Source organism: Lithobates pipiens, unplaced genomic scaffold (genome assembly GCF_037356315.1).
Source record: "Lithobates pipiens isolate NorthernLeopardFrog02 unplaced genomic scaffold, aLitPip1_a1.2 Scaffold_25, whole genome shotgun sequence".
Classification (NCBI taxonomy): Eukaryota; Metazoa; Chordata; class Amphibia; order Anura; family Ranidae; genus Lithobates; species Lithobates pipiens.
In genome coordinates this window covers 14,411,812-14,436,790 of record NW_027507787.1, presented here as the reverse complement: position 1 = coordinate 14,436,790, position 24,979 = coordinate 14,411,812, and the positions used below count along the sequence as shown (strand labels likewise).

The following is a 24,979-nucleotide window of genomic DNA, read 5'->3' as shown; positions in this document are numbered from 1 at the left end:
ATATTGTCCAACTCCAAGCTGTATAAACTTGAATGCTTTTTGGACTTAACCACTTCAATACCTGCCCATGGTCATATGACATCCACAGATGGGATCTCCCATCCTGAGCGGGCGTCATATAATTACATCCTCAGCTTCCCAGCGGTATAGGGGGCACCCACAGCCCGCCATGTCACCAAGGAGCTGATGCGCACGCCCAGCAGCCACGATGTCTGCCGGGCACCCGCGAACGCTCGTGACAGAGCAGGTAAGTGGATCTGTGTGTTTAAAACACACAGATACACTTCCCATCAAGGGGGAGGAGACAGATCATGTGTTTCTAGTGTATAGAAAAACCGATCGGTCTCCTCCACTAGTGAGTCCCATCCCCCCACCCCTACAGTTAGAATCACTCTAGGTAACACATTTAACCCCCTGATCGCGCCCTTGTGTTAACTCCTTCCCTGCCAGTGACATTTTATACAGTAATCAGAACATATTTATAGCACCGACCTCTGTATAAATGTCAATGGTCCCAAAATATTGTCAAAAGTGTCGGATCTGTCCACTGCAATGTCATAGTGGGGGGAAAAACAAAAACGCAGATTAATAATAAAAATGCCACAAATCAATAACCTATCTTGTAGGCACTATAACTTTTGCAAACCATATATATATATATATATATATATATACACACACATATATGTATATGTGTATATATATATATATATATATATATACATATATATATATATACACATAATATATATATATATATATATATATATATATATATATATATATATATATAATAGCGATTTTTACCAAAAATTTATATCTCTCTCTCTATATCTATAGATATCTAAACTGAGGACTTTAACGTTTCTTTAAATTGGGATATTATAGCAAAAAGTAAAAAAGTGTTGTCAATTTTTTTTGTTCATAGCACAAAAAAATAAAAACCGCAGAGGTGATCAAATACCACCAAAAGAAAGCTCTATTTGTGGGGTGGGGGGGGGGGGGGGGGGGATGATAAAAATGTAATTTGGGTACAGTGTTGCATGATTGCGCAATTGTCATTCAAAATGTTACAGCGCTAAATGCTGAAAATTGGTCAGGGCAGGAAGGGGGTTAAAGAGCCCTGTATTGAAGTGGTTAAGTATATCAGGTGATGTGCATTGATGTGTAATGAGGGAATTTGTGTCCTAGGGAGATCAACACCCTATACCAAGGTGTGCATAATTATTAGGCAGCTTCTTTTTCTCAGGCAAAATGGGCCAAAAAAATAAATAAAAAATAACCAAATGACTGAAAAGTAAAACATTTTAATAAGTCATTTAAGGGGAAAAAACACTCTTGAAATTGCTAAGATATTGGTGAGTGATCATAGAACCAAACATTTGATTAACTGCCAAAGATTAGATTTGAGAAGGATTAAACATGAAGCTACCAGGAACCAGTGTATACATCGCTCCTCCACCGCCCATGCATTGAAATCAATGGGCACCATTGCCGAAGCGCTTTGCAGGAGCTTAGTGGGTGTTTTTACGCTTTTAACGCCGCCACCCCCCCCCCCCCCCCCCCGAGCCCAGTGTGAAAGTAGCTTTACAGAACTGCAACTTGCCTGGAGTGCCCAGAAGTACAAGGTGTTCAGGGCTCAGAGACATTGCCAGGATAAGAGGCCGAAAACCGACCATCACTGTAGAAGACACATTTTTCAAAAGTTTTATGGACTGATGAGGGTGACTCCTGGCAGATCAGATGGATAAGCCTATGGCTGGATCAGTAATGGTCGCAGAGCTCCACTTAGACTCAGATATCAGCAAAGGTGGAGGAGGGGTGCTGGTATTATCAAAGATGAGCTAGTTGGACCTTTTTGGGTTCAAGAGGGACCCAAAATCAACTCCCAATCTTTCAAGATGACCATAATATTTATGGAAGACAATGTCCCAGCGTATGCATCAGGGTGGATATAAAAAAAAAAAAAAAAAAAAAAAAATGTATATAGAAAACCGGATCCTTTTGATTTTTATCAAAATTTTTATAAAATTCTTTTGGAGTAAAAATCTATCCAAAGATAGTTTTCCATTTAAGATACATTAATAATGGAGTTTATACAGCATGAAATGGAGCTTAGCTATGTAACATGAGGCTGTATAGTCTGAAATATTTCAATTTTTGGTAAACTCATTCAATGAAGCCAAGCTCTGCATTGCTGCATTCATACAATATCACGGTAACTAGGAGATAAAACAAAGTTCAGGAATATTCCTTTATCCCATTGTTTTGCAAATCTATGCACATTACAAACTGTATGGTTGAATCGGTTCCGACAGTCTAAATAGGAAACCTTCATTTTGTTTGCAAATATTAAAGATTCTAACTACCAGTAAGAATAAGTCCTTACATTTAAAGATCACCTGTCATTTCAGATCCATCATGGCAGCCCCTGATAGTGAGCATCCACTCAACTGCTGCCGCCACGTCCCTCACCTTGTGCCACATCACCACATCACCACCCCGTCCCATTAAAGTGAATGGGACTGTTGGTGAGCCAACAATGGGTCAGAGGAGGAGCTGCTGCTGGACAGAGAGATAGCAGTTGCTCTTTAAAAATTATGATTTCAAATTGAGCCTTTTTACTAGTGATTTAATTTTAAATAGTCTCGATTTAAATCAAATCGACCCTGGCATGCAAAGCACACCACTGCATGGCTAGCCGGTAAATGGCCTTAGGGCCAGTTCATATCAGATGCGGTTCCGTTTTTTTCTGCACTAATACAGTCAGTTCCGGTCAGTTTCTGCACCAGAAACTGACTGCATGGTGTGAACTAGAGCCATTGGAATACATGAAACACACTGTGCATGCATTTTTAGTGCAGAAAAAAAAAGCGCACGGAACTGTGTCTGGTGTGAACTTAAAGTGAATGTAAACCCACCACAAATGAATAAATACTGTTGCCAGGATGATCAAGCACGTACCCGTACATGGCTTCCAATTCAAATCCTACCTTCCACAGCTCACCCCCTTTCCTACACTGAGCCCCTCAAAACTCCGCAATCCATGGGTGGGTCTATGCTGCGGTGCCTGATGGGCGGAGTCATGGCCCACCTCTACACTCCTTGTGCTGGCAGTGGCACGAGTGCCAACCTCACGCTTGTTATACTAGAAGTGTGTGCACAGGGGACACAGAGCACGTTGTGGGCAGAAGCAGAGCGTGCTCACGCCCATCTACCCCCCACTCCTGTGCATTTGCCACACAGGCTGTAGTGGGGGCAGAGTTTTCAGTATAGCTAGCACAGCTCTGAGACAGAGGGGGGGAGATGTGAAGTTCTGTATGCTCCTTCATGAGATAAGGAAAAATCACTTGTCACTCACAGCAAGGGGGAACAGACAGACATCTATTTCTCTGTCTGAAAAAAAAGGTAATAGGACTGCTCAGAGCTGGATTAACTCTTCCTGGCAAGACTGGGCACAGATGGCATGAACTCCTATACCATACTACGATACAAGTGTTTAGAATAAAAAAAAAAAAAAAAAAAAATAGGGTTTAGATCCACTTTTAAGATGAAAGAATAATGGCATGGCCCCCTTTCCTCACCCGACCTAAACCATATTGAGAACTTGAGGGCCCTTAAAATGGGAGATTTACAGTGAAGGAAAACTGTCTGGAGGACTGTGGTTGCTGCTGCACAAATAGTTGCTTGTCAACAGATCAAGAAACAGACAAACTCCATTAATGGAAGGCTTAGGACTTCTTGAAAAGAAGGGTGGCTATATCGGTCACCAATTTTTATAGGTTTATTTGTAAGTTTTGAATTATTCTCACTTTAACAGATGAAAATAAAGCGAGATGGGAAATGTTTTGTTTTCCATTTAGCTGAATAATAATTTTGTACACAGATATTCTCCTAAGAAAGCCAAAACCTGACTTGTACTTAAATAATCAGGTTTGAGGTTTATTAACATTTTGGATTGGCCGAGAGCACTGTAGTTGTGCAATAATGAAATGAATCTTCAAAAATACAACTTGAGGAATAATTGCGCACACGGTGTACAAGTGCAGCCGTCTAACAAATAAGAAAACAGAACAAGGGCAGACCTGGGAGGAGCCACATTATTCCAGGCACCAATGGCCTTTGCCCTTACGGAAACGTGGGAGCATAATGACATGCGTAGAAGGTGGCGTGGAAAGCCCGTGACTGCTGCGTGGTGCAGCCAGCGGAGATCAACTCAAGAGAATATGCAGAATCCCAGGTCAGCATTTATACCTACACAGCCATTGAGAAAGCCACAAAACTGTTTTGCGAGTACGTATTTTAACTTACAATTCAAAGGGGTTCACATATTAAAACCTTTAGTTTAATTCATTTTTAACTTTATAAGATACAATTCAAGGATTAACAGCACCCTTCCTCTCTGGCTTGGTATAACAATGCTATAAAACTTTAGCTTTATGGTGACAGGCAGTCTACATTACTAGCAATTTGCATTAGGCAGAGCAATTTGAATGTAAGGCGACAGTCGGCTTAACAAGCACACACATTCCTGGCTGCTTCACCTCACTTCTTGTCTGGGGACAATGTTTTTTTTTCCAGACAGGAAATGCAGGTAAATATGAAAAAGGATCAGACAATTAAAAATTAGTCTTAAAGCGGTTAAAGCCACTACACTATAAAATACCATCCCCTATGTAAAATAACATTATGTGCCCATGTTATAGAAAAATATAAGGGATCATACATACATACCGTATATACTCGAGTATAGGCCGACCCGAATATAAGCCGAGGCCCCCAATTTACCCCCAAAAAAACTGGCAAACTTATTGACTCGTGTATAAGCCGAGGGTGAGACATGCCTGTCCATCCCTGTGTGTGTGTCCGTCCATCCCTGTGTGTCCGTCCATCCATCCCTGTGTGTGTGTGTCCATCCATCCATCCATCCCTGTGTGTGTGTGTCTCCATCCATCCATCCATCCCTGTGTGTGTGTGTCTCCATCCATCCCTGTGTGTGTGTGTGTCTCCATCCATCCCTGTGTGTGTGTGTGTCTCCATCCATCCATCCGTGTGTGTGTGTGTGTCTCCATCCATCCATCCGTGTGTGTGTGTGTCTCCATCCATCCATCCGTGTGTGTGTGTCTCCATCTGTGTGTGTGTGTGTGTGTGTGTGTGTGTGTGTGTGTGTGTGTGTGTGTGTGTGTGTGTGTGTCCCGAGCCTCCGTCCCGTGTCGTGCCTTGCCTTCGTCCCGTGCCGTGCCGTGCCTTGCCTCCGTCCCGTGCCCTCTTCGTCGGCGGCCATTGTAAAATTCAAAAGCCGCGCCTCCTCCTTCGCCTGTGATAGGCGGAACACTGAATTTCCAAGCAGCCTGTGTTCCGCCTATCACGGACGTCGTATCATCCTCGTCCGTAGTACGAGGATGAGCGGATGCCCGTGATAGGCGGAACACAGGCTGCTGGGAAATTCAGTGTTCCGCCTATCACAGGCGAAGGCGGAGCCGGAGGCGCGGCTTTTGAATCATAGAATGGCCGCTGTCTGTCTGCTCGACACGCTGATCGAGCGGGCAGACAGCGATGACTCGAGTATAAGCCGAGGGGGGCACTTTCAGCCTCAAAAAAAGAGGCTGAAAATCTCGGCTTATACTCGAGTATATACGGTACATACATACAGACACACAGACACTGGGGCACCATGTTATTTTACAGAGGAGATGACATTTTATAGTGTAGTTATTGATAGCAGCAAGAGAGGGGCTGGGGAGTGGACAGAGCTGATAGGCAGGGGAGGGGAGGGGGGGGGGGGGGGAAGGACAGGGGAGAGCTGCAGATGATGGAGGCACATATACTGACCAGGGTATCAGGGCTCAGCAGCCATGATAAACTAATCAGTTTACAGGTGGGGGGGCAGAACCAAGCAGTATCAGCCAGGTATTTTAGGTGATAGAAGGGGCCAAATTACACAGCACAAGCTTTAAGAGAACAGGATTTTTTTTTGGTAAAACACTTTAACCACTTATCGATCAGCCATCATTATACGGCAGCAGGTCAGCAAGTTCCCGCGAGAGTGCTGTACTGCGGGGGTCCTGATGCGGGTAGCCGCAATGTCCGCCGGCCACCCCCGATCGTGGGAACAAGAGCCAGAACGGGGATCTGTCAATGTCAACAGACAGATCGCCATTCTGACAGGGGAGTTAGAGAGATCTGCTGTTCCTAGTGATCAACAACAGTGATCTCTTTTCTCCCAGGCAGCCCAGCCCCCATATGGTTAGCAACACTTCCAGGGAACACGCTTAACCCCTTCACTGCCAGTAACATTTAAACAGTAATCAGTGGCTATTTTTAGCTCTGATCGCTGTATAAATGTCAATGGTCCCAAAAGTGTCCAATCTGTTCGCCGCAATGTCACAGTCCCACTAACTGCAGATCACCGCCATTACTACTAAAAAATAAATGCCATAAATATATCCCCTATTTTGTAGACGCTCCCCTATTTTGTAGATGCATAGTAGTCCATTATGCTTTTCCCTTTGCAGGGAATCAAAGAGGAAGTAAACTCATCAGGGTTTACTTCCTCTTTAAACAGCAATTATTCTAGTGAGGGTGGACAGCATTTGCCATAGGGCTCAGACAGTCACGTGATTAACCGCTTCAGGACAGCCTGGGTGCGCAAAATCATGTACATGTTTTCGTGTACGTGGTTTAGGGGGCTCGCACCACTCCTGCTGCGATTGGACACAGCGGGAGCTAATCAGTGGGTCCGATCCACCGATCGCTCACAGGAGAGACGGATCAGCTACCTGCCTGTGCAAATAAGGCAAACAGCAGATCTGTCAGGAAGGGAAAGATCTTGTGATTCATCTAAGCTCAATCGTGGATCTCTTTTCCTTCAGTGTGACACTGCTCCACACAGTTATTAAGAACCTCCCTAGGGAACATTTAACCCTTTGCTCAACCCTGGTCTTTTCTGTCAGTGTCATTTATATAGCAATCAGTGCATTTTTATAGCACTGATCACTGTATTGGTGTCACTGGTCCCCAAAAAGTGTCACTCAGTGCTAGATTTGTTCACTGCAATGACGCAGTCCCGTTTTAAAGAAAAATAAATTGCAGATTGCTGCCATTATCAGTAATTTTTCTTAAATAAATCCCTAAATCTATCCCGTAGTTTGTAGACGCTATAACTTTTGCACAAATATACGCTTACTGCGCTTTTCTTTTACCAAAAATATGTAGAGGAATACATATTGGCCTAAATTGATAAAGTAATTTGTTCACTTTTTTGGGGGGATATGCATTATAGCAGAAAGTTCCAAATATATTTTTTTCAAAATTGGTGGTCTTTTTTGTTTATAGCGCAAAAAATAAAAAAGCAGAAGCAATCAAATACCACCAAAAGAAAGCTCTATTTGTGGGGAAAAAAGGACATCAATTTTATTTCGGTACAGCTTGGCGTGATCACGCAATTGTCAGTTAAAGGTTTCTAAACCCTTCCGAAGCCGAAGAGGTTAAGAAACGATCCAAAAGTAAATAGCACCATAGGAAACAAAACAAATCATCAATTTGTTTAACGTAATGATAGAGAGATGGATATATATCTCTATCTATCCACACATATATACACACACACACACACACACACACATTTTTTTAAATCAACCATGCGACTGCCAGAGCTCTGCCCATAAACAGACAGCAATGATAAACAGCAGAGCAAAAAGAAAATGCTCCTCTGTCAATCACAATCCTTGTGGTGGAAAGTGCATACAGAGTTACAACGCAGATGAGTGCCGATTGCCCCCAATAGAGTTGCCACTTTGAACTGGAAACTGGTAGGATGCCTAAGAAATTACAACCACAAGAAGTGTCACTAAACCTACATCATAGAAAACTATCAATAAATGGATGTATTACATACTGTTCATACGCGGTAACTATGAGATTTGTTTTCTGCATTCTGCAAAAAACCTGGTTGATCCTGTCCCCAATTCAGCTAGGGATTCTGCAGCTGTGGTGGCAGCTCTGCACATGCTCAGTTTTCAGTGAGTTTCTATGCTGAGCATAACGCATCTGAGCAGCCATGTAACTACAGAGTCACAAATGTGGACGTATACACAGTGGTAAATGACAGCCCACTCCCTCCCAACTCCTCCATGCCCACTAACCAAGCTAAACACAAAGGGTGGGATATCACATGTAGAGTAATGAAGACCTCGCCTTCCTCCTATTCTAAGACAGGTATCCTTTCCCCCCCGAAAGGTGCCAAATGTGGCACCGGAAGGAGGAGACAAAATTAGCGCAAGTTTCACTTTTGGGTGGAACTCCGCTTTAAATGCTGTTGCTACTAGGTACTGTTACTTGTTGGTACTGTAAGAGACGTTTCAAAATATGAACTAAAAATAAAACAAAGTTTCTTATGCCGAGTAAAGCTTCCCTATCTAAATATCAATGCATCCAATCACTTAGGGTACTGAACATGCAGCACGAGAAGCACATGCTTTCAAGAAAATATATTACTTAACCACTTAAGAACCGGGCCTCTTTTTCAGACTCAGCGTTTGCATGTTTAAGGCTGGGTTCACACTGCTGCGGGGGGAGATCCGGATGTGATTCGCACAGCAAAATCACATCCGATCTCCGTAGCACTGCGAGTTCAGCCATACAGATAGTATGGCTGAACTCGCAGCTGTCCCGCAGCAAACTCGCACAGGACCCTTTTTTGGGTCCGCAACGGAATCGGATCGCATGGGGGTTCACACCATGCGATCCGATTCCTGTGCGAGTCGGCAGATCGCACTGCGATATGCCGACGGATCTGGGGGTGTCATTAACATATCATTGACACTCCCAGCCGTCCGCATAGGGCAGTGTGAACTGCCGGCGGGAGGTGAGCGATGCGGGAAAACGCCGCGGATTCGCGGCGTTCCCGCATCGCAATAGTGTGAACCTAGCCTTAAACTGTTTTTCTTGCTAGAAAATTACTTAGAACCCGCAAACATTATAAAACCTGTTTTTACTATAGAGGTAAAATTGGCCTGTTTGCATATTGGACAGCATCAGGCATTGTGATGCAGCTTTACTTGTGTGTTAAGGGCTGTATTCAGAGATGCTTATATCAGTGTTTCTCAACTCCAGTCTTCAAGGCACCCCAACAGGTCATGTTTTCAGGATTTCCCTCAGATGAAACGGCTGTGGTAATTGCTAAGGCAGTGAAACTGATCAAATCACCTGTGCAAAATAATGGAAAACCTGAAAACATGACCTGTTGGTGCGCCTTGAGGACTGGAGTTGAGAAACACTGGCTTATAGTCTGTTTATGAGCCAAGTCATTAGGTGTAACCAGAGCATGTAAAGTAATTGCAAGATTGCAACATGTATTGCAGGTAAATATAATTGTTACTACCCCCCCCCCCCCCCCCCAAAATAAAAATAAAATAAAAACCTGTTAGCTTAAAATGCATGTTGTACAGCACAGCGCTTGTGCTGTGTATTTTGGCCCCTGTATCACCTGAAATACCTGGCTGATCCTGCCAGTTTCTACCCTGCCCTCTGTACGCTGACTCTGATATATCAGGGCTGCTGAGTCCTGACACCATTGTCAGTGTACGTGCCTCCGTCACCCACTGCTAGTCTCCCTCTGTCCTCCTCCTCACCCTCCCCTCCCTGCCTGCCATCTCTCACTATCACCGATTTGCCCTTCACCCTGCTGGAGAGGTGCCACCCGCCACTTACCGGAGTGATCGGGTCCTTCATGTTGCTGGGTATGGAGACGAGTGAGGCTAAGATGACCCCACTCGTCTCTATTCAATAGGAGGGGGGGGAAGTGACGTCAAAACGTCACTTCTGCCTATACCTCTTAAAAAAGGAAAAAATTTTCAATGTCTTTTTTTAAATGGATTTTAAGATGACCTGTCATGCTTTTTTTCTATTACAAGGGATGTTTACATTTCTTGTAATAGGAATAAAAGTGATCCTTTTTTTTTTTTGGGGTAACAATTTAATTATATTTACCTGCAATACATGTTGCAATCTTGCAATTACTTTACATGCTCTGGTTACACCTAACCACTTAGCTCATACACAGACTATAAGCATCTCTGAATACAGCCCTTAACACACAAGTAAAGCTGCATCACAATGCCCGATGTTGTCCAATATGCAAACAGGCCAATTTTACCTCTATAGTAAAAACAGGTTTTATACAACCACATACTTCAAAAAGGAGCAAGGTAACAAGAATTGTGCCCCTGTGTATGGCCAGGGCGAGTTCGTCAATGTTTTTTTCCACAATTGTGCACAAAGGCCTTCAATTTTAAGACGTGTTCAAAATGCTGTAATGTCATATTAATTACAACAGTGATATTTATCCTAATAGTGCAGTGTTAAAATTCTGGAGCTCCAAACTCAATATTACATACAATACGGTTATATACACTAGCCTCATATGCAACACTGACAGTTCCGTCCACATCACGGCCTCAAGGAAACAGTCCTGAGCTTCCTATATCTGAAGGCTGGATTATGTGTCATAGTTTGGGTGTGCCAAATCAAAGATCTGCAAAACGGCATTAGACAATGGAAACACTCTTCACATGATAATATTCCATTATGCAGTCAACTGGCATGATGTCTATGCAAGTCTCAACCATTGCCAAATTAGGTACAAAAAACACTGATATTCTCAATAATCCGCACCTATAGGGATGCCATAGAGAAAAAAAAAATGTATTTCTGTGCTCAAATATTCCAGCTGTATTTTCTCCCCTTGTTCATTACCAACAGATGTCTGTTTGTTTTGCAGTTTGCTGTACTTTTTAATGCAAGCCATAGCATGGTACAGCTGTAAAGACGAACTTAATGCATGGGCCTCACCAGAACCATGCATTGCATCCTGAAAATGTTCTGCATGCTTCTTTTCAGGGTCATTGCCTTGCCTTTCAAGTCACCTGAATGGAAACCTGTAAAATGACATCACATACACAAAAGCATATCATCATGTTCTCTTCTTCACAATAGATATGAACAGCAGGCAAACTAGTAAATACATTTCCAAAACACCAGGTACTTCAAAAACCCAATAAAATCAATCAATCCCCTTCTCATGAAAGTGATGTGCAGATCACAGGTTTAATGTCAGGCTCCCACAGTCCTCCCATACGGGCTCTAGGAAAGCTCAAGGAAGACTGAATGAACTACGAGCGTGCTAAGCAGCAAGAACGCTGCCCATTCAAACTACAAGTACGTCTGCCGAGGTGGAAGACATGTACTTGTAGTTCTTTCATTTACAGGAATCTGTCAATGAATGACGTAGCTGAGTGGGGGAGCCTTTTCAAATAGTGGGTGCGGGGAGAGGAAACTCCACCCGCTGTCTCAAAAAGAAAAGCGCTCGCAGAGGGAGGTAGGCGAATACAAGTGTAGCATGAAAAGGTGAACTTAAAGGGCAAGGTGATTGGCTCACTTTAAATAAGGGGCTGGGGGAAATAAAAATTAAAGCAGACATTGCCAACAGCTGCTGCCCAATGTATTTTTTTGTTTGTACTTGCAAATGGAAGCCTGTGTTTTCGGTCTCCTAAAGATGCTAGCCAACTCATCAAATCTGCACAGAACAGCCAACGTCTGCATTTAAACCACACCACAAGTGTGAGATACTCAACTCACAACTGTCAGCACATTGCAGGCACCTCTGGGTATCTGCATTATCAGGTTCATATTCAATTTAAAGTGGTTGTAAAGGCTGAAGGTTTTTTACCTTCATGAATTCTAAGTATGGAGGTAAAAATCCTTCAGTGCGCAGATTCCCCCTCAGCCACCCCCCCCCCCAATAATTACCGGAGCCCAATCTCGATTCAGCGATGTGCACGAGACCCGAGGCTCTCCTGTCTGGATGCAGAGAGACAGCCCGGGAGCAAGCATGCATGAGTGACACCTCAGCAAGCAGCTTACTATGGGGGCACTCAGCAAGGGAGAGAGGCCCAGAGTGCCGATTAGGGAACCAAGGAGGAGGATCTGGGCCACTCTGTGCAAAACCACTGCACAGAGCAGGCAAGTATGACATGTTTGTTTTTAAACATTTTTTCCTTTACAATCACTTCATGCACCATAGGTGCCCAGAATGAAAAAGAAAACCCATGTCCCCTTAATCCCTTGGTTGCAAACCACAGCAAGTACTTGCATACTGTACTGATGTATTTCATCAGTATTCCAAGTCGAAATTCCTTGAGTTCGTTTTGCACGTATTTAAACGCGTACAATAAAAAAAAATGATAGCTTTGAGAATGCGGTTCTAATCTCTTCATATAAAATTTATTAGGAAAAAAAATAAATAAAATGTAAAAAGTAGTATTTTGATTTCCTTTAACCACTTGCCGACCGCCGCACGACGATGTACGTCGACAGAATGGCACGGGCAGGCATAAGGGCTTACATGTACGTCCTTGCCTGCCCGCGGGTCGGGGGCCCAATCGGGCCCCCGCCCGGTATTCGTTCGGGAGCGATCCCGGACGAGGGGACGGCCATTCATTCATGGCCACCCCCTCGCGATCGCTCCCGACGAATGAAAATGTCCCGTGACATCACTTCCTCTCCTGTAATGTAAACACAGGAGAGGAAGTGATGTATTCTCTCCTCCGTGTCGGTAGTTTTCGTTCCGGCACCGAGGAGAGAGCATCGGTGAGTTGCACAAGCACTACACTACACAGTAGAACATGCCAGGCACACTCACACCCCCCCTTTACCCCCCAATTACCCCTGCCCCCCCAGTCACAGTGACACCAATGCATTTTTTTTTTTTTTTTTTGCATTGGTGTCATTTGTGACTGTAATAACTGTTAGGGCAGTTAGGGTTAGCCCCCTTTAGTTCTAATGTGCCCCCCCTAACCCCCCCATAAAGGTTTAACCCCGTGATCACCCCCCCCTCGCCAGTGTCACTAAGGCTGGGTTCACATTGCAGCGGTTTATGAGAACGAATGTGATTCGCACCGCACTGCAGTGCAAATCACATCCGATCTCTGTGCGATTCGAGTTCAGCCATACAGATAGTATGGCTGAATTCGCGTCGCACCCGCCGCAAATTCGCACGGGACCCTTTTTTTGGCCCGCAGCAGAATCGGATCGCATGGGTGTTCACACCATGCGATCCGAGTTTGCAGATCGCACTGCGATATGCGAACTGATCTGGGGGTGTCATTAACACTTCACTGACACTCCCAGCAGTTCGCATAGGGCAGTGTGAACTGCCGCCGGGAGGCATGCGATGCGGGAACCCGCCGCGCATTCGTGGCGTTCCCACATCGCTCCAGTGTGAACCCAGCCTAATAAGCGATCGTTTTTCTGATCACTGTATTAGTGTCACAGGTGGCGCTAGTTAGGCAGGTAGGTATTTAGGTTCGCCGCAGCTTTTTATAGCGCCAGGGACCCCCATATACTACCGCATAAAGCCCCCTGATTGCCCCCTAGTTAACCCTTTCACCAGTGATCACCATATAACTGTTACAGGTGACGCTGGTTGGTTAGTTATTTTTTTTTATAGTTTCAGGGCACCCGCCATTTATTACCTAGTCTCACTAGTGTACCCCTAAATTTAGGGGTGTCTACTTTCCAAAATGGGGTCATTTGGGGGGGGTTTGTGCCATCTTGGCATTTTATGGCCTTCAAAACTGTAACGCCCTTAGAAAGCCTGAAGGCGGTGCTTGGTTTTCGGGGCCCCGTACGCGGCTAGGCTCCCAAAAAGTGCCATATATGTGGTATCCCCGTACTCAGGAGAAGCAGCAGAATTTATTTTGGGGTGTCATTTCACATATGCCCATGGCATGCGTGAGCAATATATCATTTAGTGACAACTTTGTGAAAAAAAAAAAAAAGTTTGTAATTTTCCCGCAACTTGTGGCAAAATATAAAATATTCCATGGACTCAACATGCCTCTCAGCAAATAGCTTGGGGTGTCTACTTTCTAAAATGGGGTCATTTGTGGGGGTTTTGTGCCATCTTGGCATTTTATGGCCTTCAAAACTGTAATAGGTAGTGAGGAGTGAAGTCAAAAATTTACGCCCTTAGAAAACCTGAAGGCGGTTCTTGGTTTTCGGGGCCCCGTACGCGGCTAGGCTCCCAAAAAGTCCCACATATGTGGTATCCCCGTACTCAGGAGAAGCAGCAGAATTTATTTTGGGGTGTCATTTCACATATGCCCATAGCATGTGTGAGCAATATATCATTTAGTGACAACTTTGTGTAAAAAAAAAAAAAAATTTATTTTTTGTCATTATTCAATCGCTTGAGGCAAAAAAATAAAATATTCAATGGGCTCAACATGCCTCTTATCAATTTCCTTAGGGTGTCTACTTTCCAAAATGGGGTCATTTAGGGGGGTTTTGTACTGCCCTGCCATTTTAGCACCTCAAGAAATGAGATAGGCAGTCGTAAACTAAAAGCTGCGTAAATTCCAGAAAACGTACCTTAGTTTGTAGATGTGACAACTTTTGCGCAAACCAATAAATATACAATTATTGACTTTTTTTTTTACCAAAGACATGTGGCTGAATACATTTTGGCCTAAATGTATGACTAAAATTGAGTTTATTGGATTTTTCTAATAACAAAATGTAGAAAATATCATTTTTTTTCAAAATTTGCGGTCTTTTTACGTTTATATCGCAAAAAATAAAAATCGCAGAGGCAATCAAATACCATCAAAAGAAAGCTCTATTTGTGGGAAGAAAAGGACGCAAATTTTGTTTGGGTACAACATTGCATGACCGCGCAATTACCAGTTAAAGCAGCGCAGTGCCAAATTGTAAAAAGACCTCTGGTCATTTACCAGCAAAATGGTCCGGTCTGAAGGTGGTTAAGAGAGAAAGGTGTTTTTTTTTTTTTTTTTTTTTTTTTTTATATTCATACTTATCCAGGTGGATGCAGCATCAGACCGATCCTGCAGCTGTCCCCCGGCATCTCTACACTGAGAACAGAGCCACCGAAACACCGCCAATGGCGTGGTTCTCTCCCCTCCCCGAGCGGAGGGATGCTGGCTGGCAGTCAGAAAATCTCCTGCTCCGATACTCCCCACTCATTGGAGTGGAGTGATGAGCTGTGGAGGGGCGGGGAGAGGCTCACTGAGACAGCCATCAGTCAAGGCAGCTGGCGGGTCCAGACTTGGGAAGTCGGGATGACATGTTGCCTCAACTGATAGCAGTGACATCAGCAGAGCGCGGACTTCAGACCGATTTCCACTGAAAACAGGCCAAAGGAGTGCCAAAAGACTTGCACTCCTGTGACCCATAGAAGAAGCCCAGCCTAAAAAGCTCAGGCTGGACTTCTCCTTTAATGCATCAAATATACAAAAAAAATGTATGGATTACAGGCCCATGTGTGCATGAATTGTTGTGTATAAGAAAAGAAAAAGAAGAAACAAATCACTAAAGGTGGAAAGCATTCATCTTTAAATGTTGGGTTGTAAAGTGCTGCATAAACTGTTGGTGCTATAAAAAGTCTCGTATATCATAATGAGTCAAGTGCTTTCAACTCAAGTAAAAGTGACTGCATTTTTTTTTTTTCTTTTAAAGCACCCACACCCCCCCCCCTTCCCTTACCAGCACTAGCTTGCCAGGCCTGCCTCTGATTGCGGCACTAACTGGTGTTTCGAAGTATAAGTGGGACATGTGGTCCCAGGTGAGTGTGCTTTGCCCAAGTAATGTCAATTGACTCTGGGAGCAAGGTTGCCACCTCCCTTATAATCTAAGGCCTTAGATTTCAGTATCAGCTACACTGGAGGCAGGAGCTGCAATAGAATGCTGGTAACAGGAGTGTAACTTGGGTAATGGGGACTTTACAAACATACTATCACTTCACTGAACAAGCTGAAGTTAGAAGCGGGTTGGTTACGATGGACAGCTGCACCAGATTCTGTGTGCACCAGTTTTGGTAAAGCTCTCCCCTTGTCTGCACTACACTACAGCCAGAGACATTACCCAATACTTCTGGGTATGGGAGGAACATGCGACCTCCTCTCCTTTGACAGTGCCATGACAACTGCTAGGCCTGAACAGGGACACGACCAAGGCAATAAAGGCAACACACCCCTTGGTCCCCGACACAACTGCTTTCAGTACTTGCCGTGATAGATGAAGAAGGGAAGGAGGCATGGCTAGTATAAGGCGGTCAGGGGGCCCCTCGGCATGGACATTGTCACTTTGCCTGCAAGGTACATAGATATAAATTACCTAGTGACTGTATCACCATAAGGGGGACACCTGTAAAAGAAGTGCTTTTACTTACCTTTCCATAGCCCGTGTATTGAAAAGCCACCAGATCCACTCCCCAGCAAGTATTAACCATCTGATAAGTCAAATATTTGCTCACCCTGCCAGACACTGTGCTGCCTTGCACTGGCTCATATGTACTGTAGTGCTATACAAGCCAACAGAAGGAGTCACAGTGGTCTGAGGGAAAGCAGAAGGACGAGTACAGGTTTGGTCTGAACATGGATCGAAGCAATCACCACCACCAAGACATTCCCTGCTTTGCAGAGTGAAAGAAAATGGTGCTACTACCCCAAATTATTCAAAAGTCCTCCAGAGTCGTCGGGTGCGGGATATGCAGTCTATTAGTTGCCAACACAATAATTAGTCGAAGATGATCTGTAACTCCATACATGCTTTTAATTATTACAAAATTTATTGATGCTCCATAAAAAGACAGACGACCTTGTTCACAACATTCCCTGCTCCCAGCCTCCCATAACAAAGGGATGGATGCTCATTACATCACCGACCTAACATGGCCGACATTGGGTCAATTATGTAAGGAGCTTCCCCGGCTCCTCTTTTACATGCAGCTTTAGTGTGGGGTGTCTTAGCATTTGGATAGGACAGTAGTTCTGAGTGTGGTCTGAACCTAAACAAACCCAAATCCATAGCATCATAGCTGTATTGTCAGCAAAGTAACTGCATACATGTCTCCACCTGAAAACCAGCCTTCCTTGAAGAGGGATGGTTTGCGGGTAGAGACGTGTTGTGTGCAGTCACTTTGCTGACAATCAATAAATAAGTCACGAGGAGCCAAGTTTGCAGTACAGCTGATGTTTTTTTCACATCACATTCCAATCCTAACTTTGGATCAAACCTGTGCTCATCCCTAGTCTACAAATCTGGAAGTGTAGAATGAGGATGCAGTGGTTTATCACTACACAAGCAGAAGACAAAGTACATGACGACGTTTTCTTTTCCAGGTTACCTCTTCTGTAAAAAAACCCCTTTGGTGGTATGGTCACTTTAGGCAAGCAGGTTTATGCACTTGTTCTGACCATTGTGAAGGGTTCGCTGGACTTTTTGAATTATTCTGGCATAGAATATTTTTTTTAGTGTGCAAGAGAAGGAGCGGGAACACCAAAAACTGAGGTGCCAGGACCTATGGTACAGGAACCTCCATTACCCCACATCTTGTACAGGAAGGCTAGGAGGTGGTGCGTCTGCCCATCTGCCCATGTCACTCCAATGTCACTTCCAGGTGGAGCACCCCTTTATCAATAGACATTGAAGACCAGTGTTGATTCTAACTACACCAATGAAAGAGAACTTTATGACCACACTTCTAATATTGAGTAGACCACACTTTTGCTGCCAAGACAGTCCTGACCTGTTGAGGTATGGATGCCACTAGACCTCTGAAGGTATGCTGTGATATCTGACACCAAGCCACCATCAGTAGTAGATCCTTTTAGTCCTGTTAAGTTGCAAGGTGGGGCCTCAAGGATCCGACTTGTTTTTCTAGCACATCCCACAGATGTTTGATTGGATTCAAATTTGGAGAATTTAACGGCCAATCCAACACCTCAAACTCATTGTGTCACTCAAAACATTCTTGAACAATTTGTAGTGTGGCAGGGCAAATTATCCTGCTGAAAGAGGCCACTGCCATCAGAGAATACCACTTCCATAAAGGGATGTACTTGCTGAATAATGCTTAGGATAGGTGGTACGTGTCACAGTAACGTTCACATGAACAGCAGGAGCCATGGCTTCCCATCAGAACATTGCCCAAAGCATCACACTGCCTCCACCTGCTTGTCTTCTCCACATAATGCATCCTGGTGTCATCTCTTCCCCAGGTAAGTGACACACACACACACACGCACACACACACACACACACACACACACACACACACACACAGCCAGCAAGCCATCCACATGATGTAAAAGAAAACGTGATTCCTCAGACCATGCTACCTTCTTTCCCTGCTCCGTGGTCTGGCTCTGATGCTCATTTTAGGTACTTGGACACAAGTCATCATCGACACCCTGACCAGTCTGAGGCTACACATCCCATACACAACAAACTGTAATGCCCATTTTTTTCTACTTTCCACACATCACCTTTACTCGCTGCCTAAAATATCTCACCGACTTTCACGTGCCAGTGTAATGAGATAATCAATGTTATAAACTTTACCTGTCATGGTCATAAAGTTATGACTGATGGGGGTATTTACTGGAAGAGCCCTTCTGGGTGGAGCAAACCTTTATTTATAGACATCTGTGATCAGACACGTATGATCTGAACCCAGGGCATCTTTCTTCTAATCTGTGATTGAACAAGGCGATCTTCACAGGGCAGACCTCCCCAGCCACCTTGGGGTAAATGCCTGACCATCTCCTTCCCCTGAGAACACTTGGTACCTACAGAAGCCATGTTCTCCCTCTATGGGCAGAGGCGGGTGCCGCGGCACCAGAGCTCCCTCTACGGGCACAGGCAGGTGTGGCACCAGAGCTCCCTCTACGGGCACAGGCAGGTGTGGCACCAGAGCTCCCTCTAGGGGCACAGGCAGGTGTGGCACCAGAGCTCCCTCTACGGGCACAGGCAGGTGTGGCACCAGAGCTCCCTCTACGGGCACAGGCAGGTGTGGCACCAGAGCTCCCTCTACGGGCACAGGCAGGTGTGGCACCAGAGCTCCCTCTATGGGCATAGGTAGGTGTGGCACCAGAGTGCCCTCTAATACCAGACTGGAAGCTTGGCCTGTACACAGCATGGCAAGGTTGGGCTCCCATCTGCTGTGGAACAACAAGTGTCAGCATGTCCTGGACGCTCCCTCGCAGCTGGCACTCCACAGGTGCCGCCCTCCTCCCCCTCCCGTCCCCGGGGTGGCACGATACTCACAATGGTGACGCTGGCTTTTCTCAGGTCGCGGTTCTCCTCTTGCAGCGCCTTGCACTTCAGCTTGTAGGTCTCCAGCTCGATCTTCAGCACTTTGTTCTCCTGCTGTAGAGAGGCCAGCCGGTTGGTGAGCTCCTCCAGGCGGAAGGGCGAGATGACGATCCCGGTCTTGCTGGAGGAGGAAGCCGAAGAAGACGTCTGCATGGCGGCTGAGCTGTTCCCGCCGCCTCCGTCTGTGTCACTCTCGCTGGCACTGTCCGCCATGGCCGCGACTGTCTTGGGCAAGAGAGAAGGAGGGAGGAGGCAGAGGGGACACAGGCGGCGGCACCACACACAGCACACCCGCCCTCTGGGAGAGCACACTGCACTGCGCACACTCTGCAACACACCACCGAGTCCAGACAAGAGGGTGCTCCGCTCTCATCCCCAACAACGCCGCTTATTCATAGCGGCCCCTACAGGGCACCCGGGATAGTACAGGCAAAGCCCACTACGAAAGGAACATTTTTATTTCATGTTGGATAGAGCGAGGGAGGGTTATAATAACCAGTGTCAGTTTTATTTTTGTTATCTGTGTCCTATTCAGGAAATTTTCCTTCACTTCCTGTGCCATAGCCAAAACAGGAAGAGAGAGCAACCCCCCCCCCCAAAGTGAGGGCGTTCCTGGTAGTGTTGTCAATCTAGATGTAAATTTACTGACGCAGCTCCCAAAATTTACTGGCACAGCCACGTTTTTACTGGCATTTCCAACAGTTAGAAAGATACAGTTTTAAGGGCAAATTTCAGTATTTAGGCTACAAACAAGTACAATATGCTATTACCAATGTGATTTAAAGCGGAGCTCCACCCTAAAGTGGAACTTCCGCTCATCGGAACCCTCCCCCCCTCCGGTGCCACAATTGGCATCTTTCAGGGGGGAGGGGGGTGCAGATACCTGTATAATACAATTATCTGCAACCACTTCCGGGCAGAGATAGCTGCAGATTCTGCGGCTAGCTACGCCACTTCCTATCATATCCCCCGCTGTCTGCTGGGAAACACAAGGATCCCAGAGACAGCAGGGACCGTACGTATTGCACAGCGCAACTCGCGCATGCGCAGTAGGGAACTGGGAAGTGAAGCCGCAATGCTTCACTTCCTGATTCTCACACTGAAGATGGTGGCGGCAGCACCCGAGAGCCGATCAACAGCACACCCGAGGGTGCCGACATCGCGGGTGCGCTGGACAGGTAAGTGTCCTTATTTTAAAAGTCAGCAGCTGCAGTATTTGTAGCTGCTGACTTAAAAAAACAAAAAAAAAACGGCGGAACTCCGCTTTAAAGAGGAAGTAAACCCTCTCTTAAAAAAAAAAAAAACACCCTACAGGACAAAGGCATAATGAGCTAGTATGCATAGAATTACTTACCTGAGATCAAAGTCCCCGAATCGACCCTCGTTCACCTACTCCGTCGCTGACATGTTGACTCGGCGTGTCTTCCGGGTATCGCTGCTCCGGCGCTGTGACTGGCCAGAGCAGCGGTGACGTTACTCCCGCGCATGCACGCTGCTGACGCCACTAATGGCATGATCGCCGTTACAAATGGCACGCACAGTGCGCCTGCGCCCGATGTCTACTGCGCACCTCACTGACACAGCACATCCCCTCCTGAGTAAGGATAAGCAGAGGTGTGATCACAAGTCCACGTGTCCACCAGGAAGCTGACACTCCGCATTGCTAATCACAGACAGTGAGATATTTCCCGATCTGCGACTGCACCTGTGATTAGCGCTGCGAAGTGTCTGCTTCCTGGTGGGTGCGGGCACGTGGACTTGTGAATATGCCTGAGCTCATCCTTACTCCTGAGTCACAGTGACGGTCTCTCTCCACACCAGGTGGTCCCTTCAGTCCACCCCAGACCAAACAGCACTGACAGTCCCGCTCGGGCCGCTCCTGGCTTGCATTGCTCCTGTCCTTCAAACCCAAACTCCGGCTGCTCTGCTCAGCTCCCTTGCACCATGACATCCCACAACATGCTCAGGCACCGCCTCCTCCAAACCCGCTGGTGACACCTGAACACACGGCAGGCTCTGGGCCAGAACTGTGCATGAGCAGTTCTGAGCCGAGTGCCACAGCCATATTTTTAACTGGTAACCTTTTCCTGTCAACTGGCAGGAGAAAAGTGCCCATTTTTTACTGGCTGCCAATAGAAATACTGACGCTTGGTAACACTGATTCCTGGTTGTCACCAGATCCAGTGTCCTCCTTGGAAGATTTCACCTCTATTCGTGTGCTGGGGAGAACCCACAATTTAGGATTTTTTTCTCAACGTTGGTGATAACAGTAAACAGGACAAATAAAGAGAGTGAATCCCCCCTCTCTCAGACATCAATAAAAACCAGACAGGGGTTCTAATTAGTGGTGCACTGAAATAAAAATTCTGGACGGAAGCCAAAAATTCAGGATGCACTCGGCCAAAAACCAAAACGGATAGTTTTAAAAAAAATATAATTTTTTTTCTATATAATGTGATTATATTCTACTTCTTGATTAATCGTTTTTGAAGTGCTTTTGCATTAAGAAAGGGTCAAGGAAAATGCCACTCTTTAAATTCTATGTAGGTCTTCACACTAGTCCATTGCGCTTGCAGTGTGACCCACCTCCCCATTGAAATGCATTGAAAACACTGCAAAAACGCATTTTTGTTGCATTTTGATGTGGTTTTTGAGTCACATGCCCTATATGAAAATCACAGCAAAATCCTTTTTTTTTTTTTTACTTTTGGCAAAATGCTTTTTCAGACGATTATTTTTGGTGGTCGACATAACGAGGCATCCCTAGTTCTAATCTCTTTCCACTCTATCCAAGACGAACAAAAGGTTTTCCTTTTAGTTTCACTTTAAAGTGGTTGTAGGCCGGTTACGTACAGAATGTTGGTTAGGCAGTTGGCTGACCCAGGCTGGGGAAGGGGTTAATCTTTGCACCGCTGTTCCCAGGCCTTTTGAATCCTACCTATCTGTCCTGTTATATAAATGGGAGGGGGGGGGGGGGGCCAGGTTAAGGGCTTTTCCTGATATCCGTGACTCAAGATGCTGTAGCTGACATGGAGTACTGGGTGGGACTGCTACACCCATCAGTGTGTGGGAGGGCATTGGGAGGGTGGAGAACTACCAGGCCCTGGAGGATGCCATTATTGGACTAATGCCTTGTTGAGGTATGCCTGGGCAGCCTAGTTGAGTTAGTTAGGTAATGTCGCATTGAATTGTTCATTCTGGACTGTGCTGCAAAATGTTCAAGTAAAGTTGTATCAACTGTTGTAATCCTAATCTGAAGTAATTTAAAGGGGTGCATAGAGGTTCCTGGTGTATGAAAATACTGAGGTCAGTAAAGCACGTGGGGTATGAAGAAAATCCACTACAGTAGGTCTACTCGTCAAGACAAGGAGGAGGAATGCAGTTGCTATGGGTAGCCAAAAACAAGTGCAAGATACATTGCATCCAGTCGTGAAGCATGGAACCTGCTGAAAGGGACGGGTCCTCCGATAGTGAGGGGATCAATGATATGGCTCCTCCCAGTGGTCAGTTTCCCAAAGGGAACCTGCTTTAGCGAGACTTATAGCCTGGTCACATGGTACAGGAGTGAAGGAATTAACAAATACATGGATGAGGTTCACACTAAGTGCACGTCAGGACCCCATTCTGTTACTGGGAGTGAGGTGGCAGAGGTATGCTGGACTGGTGAAGAGGGCATGGGCTTAGAGGTGTCCCTCTTATTTATAATATACAGAAGGGAAGTGTGTGTAGTGACATGGGACAGCACTTTACAGAGGGACTCTGTACATTTTTTTTTACTGCACACTATGTAAGGCTCATCTCTAAGTTGGGGAACTGCCATAATGTTTCACATAAACACGGTCCCCGCCTTGTCCTGTGTATTGATAAGAGTGCTCCACGCGAAAGGTGCCCCCATGTGAAGGATGAGTGGTCCCTGCCTACACCTTGGCATAGTCGGTAGGACACGCCCACAGCGCAAAAAAAGGAAAACACCTTCAACCTATGTTGCTAAGGTAGTTCAGAGGTCATTGGTGGAATGGGGGGCCATTTTACCTTTTTTGCCTTTGGTGCTAAAGGACCTTGTTCCAGCATTGCATGCAGGTCATCAGCTTGGGTTTGAGCCTTCTACAGGTATGAAAAGTACAGGTAACAGTTACTGCAAGTCTAGGAATTCCAGGCTCATCCTTCATGACTGATGGGAGAAGACACCACAACACCCTCTGCCCTCCTCCCAACCACCGGCTGTCCCTTGCAAATCATTAACTGCAGCCCCAGGCAATACAAGAGATCCTTATATAGCTGGTCCACAGTAACATTCTAACAGCAGCTGACAGGTGGGAGACAGGAAGACCATGCAGAGCAAAGAGGATTTCAGGTTAGTGGATACTACTTACTGTAGTAGGGGGGGAGCAAGAAAGTTTTAGTCTTTGGCAAGTCCTCCCAAAATGAATATCTCAGTTTTGGCTGAATGCAGGATAGGTGAATCTTACGCTGTTCTGATAGATCTCTCTGAAAAACCTGCAGCTAAGTGCACTAAGTGCACTGGCGGTCCCTGTTCCCCTTTACTATTGTCTGGTGACGTCACGGACATCAACGTCACCAGACCCCTCCCCCTTTCCTTTGTTAGCAGGTGGAGGCACTTGGGGGAGGAGTCCGGTGACGTTGGATATCGATGTCACCGGATCTACAACGAAACTCCCTGAAGACCCGGAAGCCGGAGGAGAGGCGACTACCAATCAAAAGAATTTTGATCGATCAAAATTTTTTACGATTAATCGAGGAATTAATCGTTCATTTCCGCAGCCCTAATATATGTATATGTGTATCAAAAGATGCACATATACACACACAGTGCAGCACTAATACAGTGATGATTCAATACTATACTAAAATTCAATTTCATAAAAAATTCATAATAAATGTCCCATAAATTAATATCAATCTTGATAGTAGTTCTCCAGTGTTATTAGCATATCACTGTGCTTCTCAATAATTCTTGTTGCTTGTGCATTTTTATGTTCATTTGAGTCTTCCTGACTCATCCTCACCCTCTATACCCAAGTATAAGCCGACCCCAATATAAGCAGAGGCACCTAATTTTACCATAAAAAACTGAGAAAACGTATTGACTCGAGTATAAGCCTAGGGTGGGAAATGCAGCACTGGGTACTGGTACTGGGTAAACAATGCCCATCTGCAGCCTCACTGTGTCCATTTGCAGCTTCACTGTGCCCATCTGCAGCTTCACTGTGCCCACCTGTATCATCAGTGCCCATCTGCAGCCTCACTGTGCCCATTTGCAGAGGGGGGCTTTTTCAGCATAAAAAAATGTGATGAAAAAGTCAGCTTATACTCAAGTATATACATTAAATGACATTGAATATCTTGTTACAATGACACCTGAAAGTGGGTGGAATATATTAGGCAGTAAGTGAACATGTTGTCCATGCAATTAAAGCAAAAAATAAATAAAATGGACAATCATAAGGATTAGAGCAACTTTGACAAGGGCCGAATTGTAATGGCTAGATGACTGGGTTAGAGCATTTCCAAAACCACAGCTCTTGTGGGATTTTGACAGTCAACAATGGTCAGGACCTACCAAAAGTGGTCCACAAAAGAACTAGCAGCAGGGACGTGTGTGGCCAAGGCTAATTGATGCATGTGGGGAGGGAAAGCTGGCCAATGTAGTCTGATCCAATACAAGAGCTACTGTAGTTCAAATTGCTGAAAAAGTTAATGCCAGCTCTGATAGTAAGGTGTCAGAACACACAGTGCATCACAGTTTGGTGTGTATGGAGCTGCTTAGTGCTGCAGATCTTCAGGG

The 24,979-nt window shown here is 45.3% G+C and overlaps 1 protein-coding gene across 1 annotated transcript in view; it reads right to left on the bottom strand.

Annotated features, from left to right (window-relative positions):
- The window catches only part of CCDC6 (coiled-coil domain containing 6), a 74,429-nt gene extending 54,944 nt beyond the window's left edge, over positions 1–19,485 (bottom strand). Inside the window, exon 1 of the mRNA XM_077454119.1 lies at positions 19,126–19,485. Coding sequence (XP_077310245.1) covers positions 19,126–19,386 — 261 coding nt within the window. The 5' untranslated portion in view covers positions 19,387–19,485. The remainder of the gene's footprint in view (positions 1–19,125) is intronic.
- Positions 19,486–24,979: the final 5,494 nt, after the last annotated feature.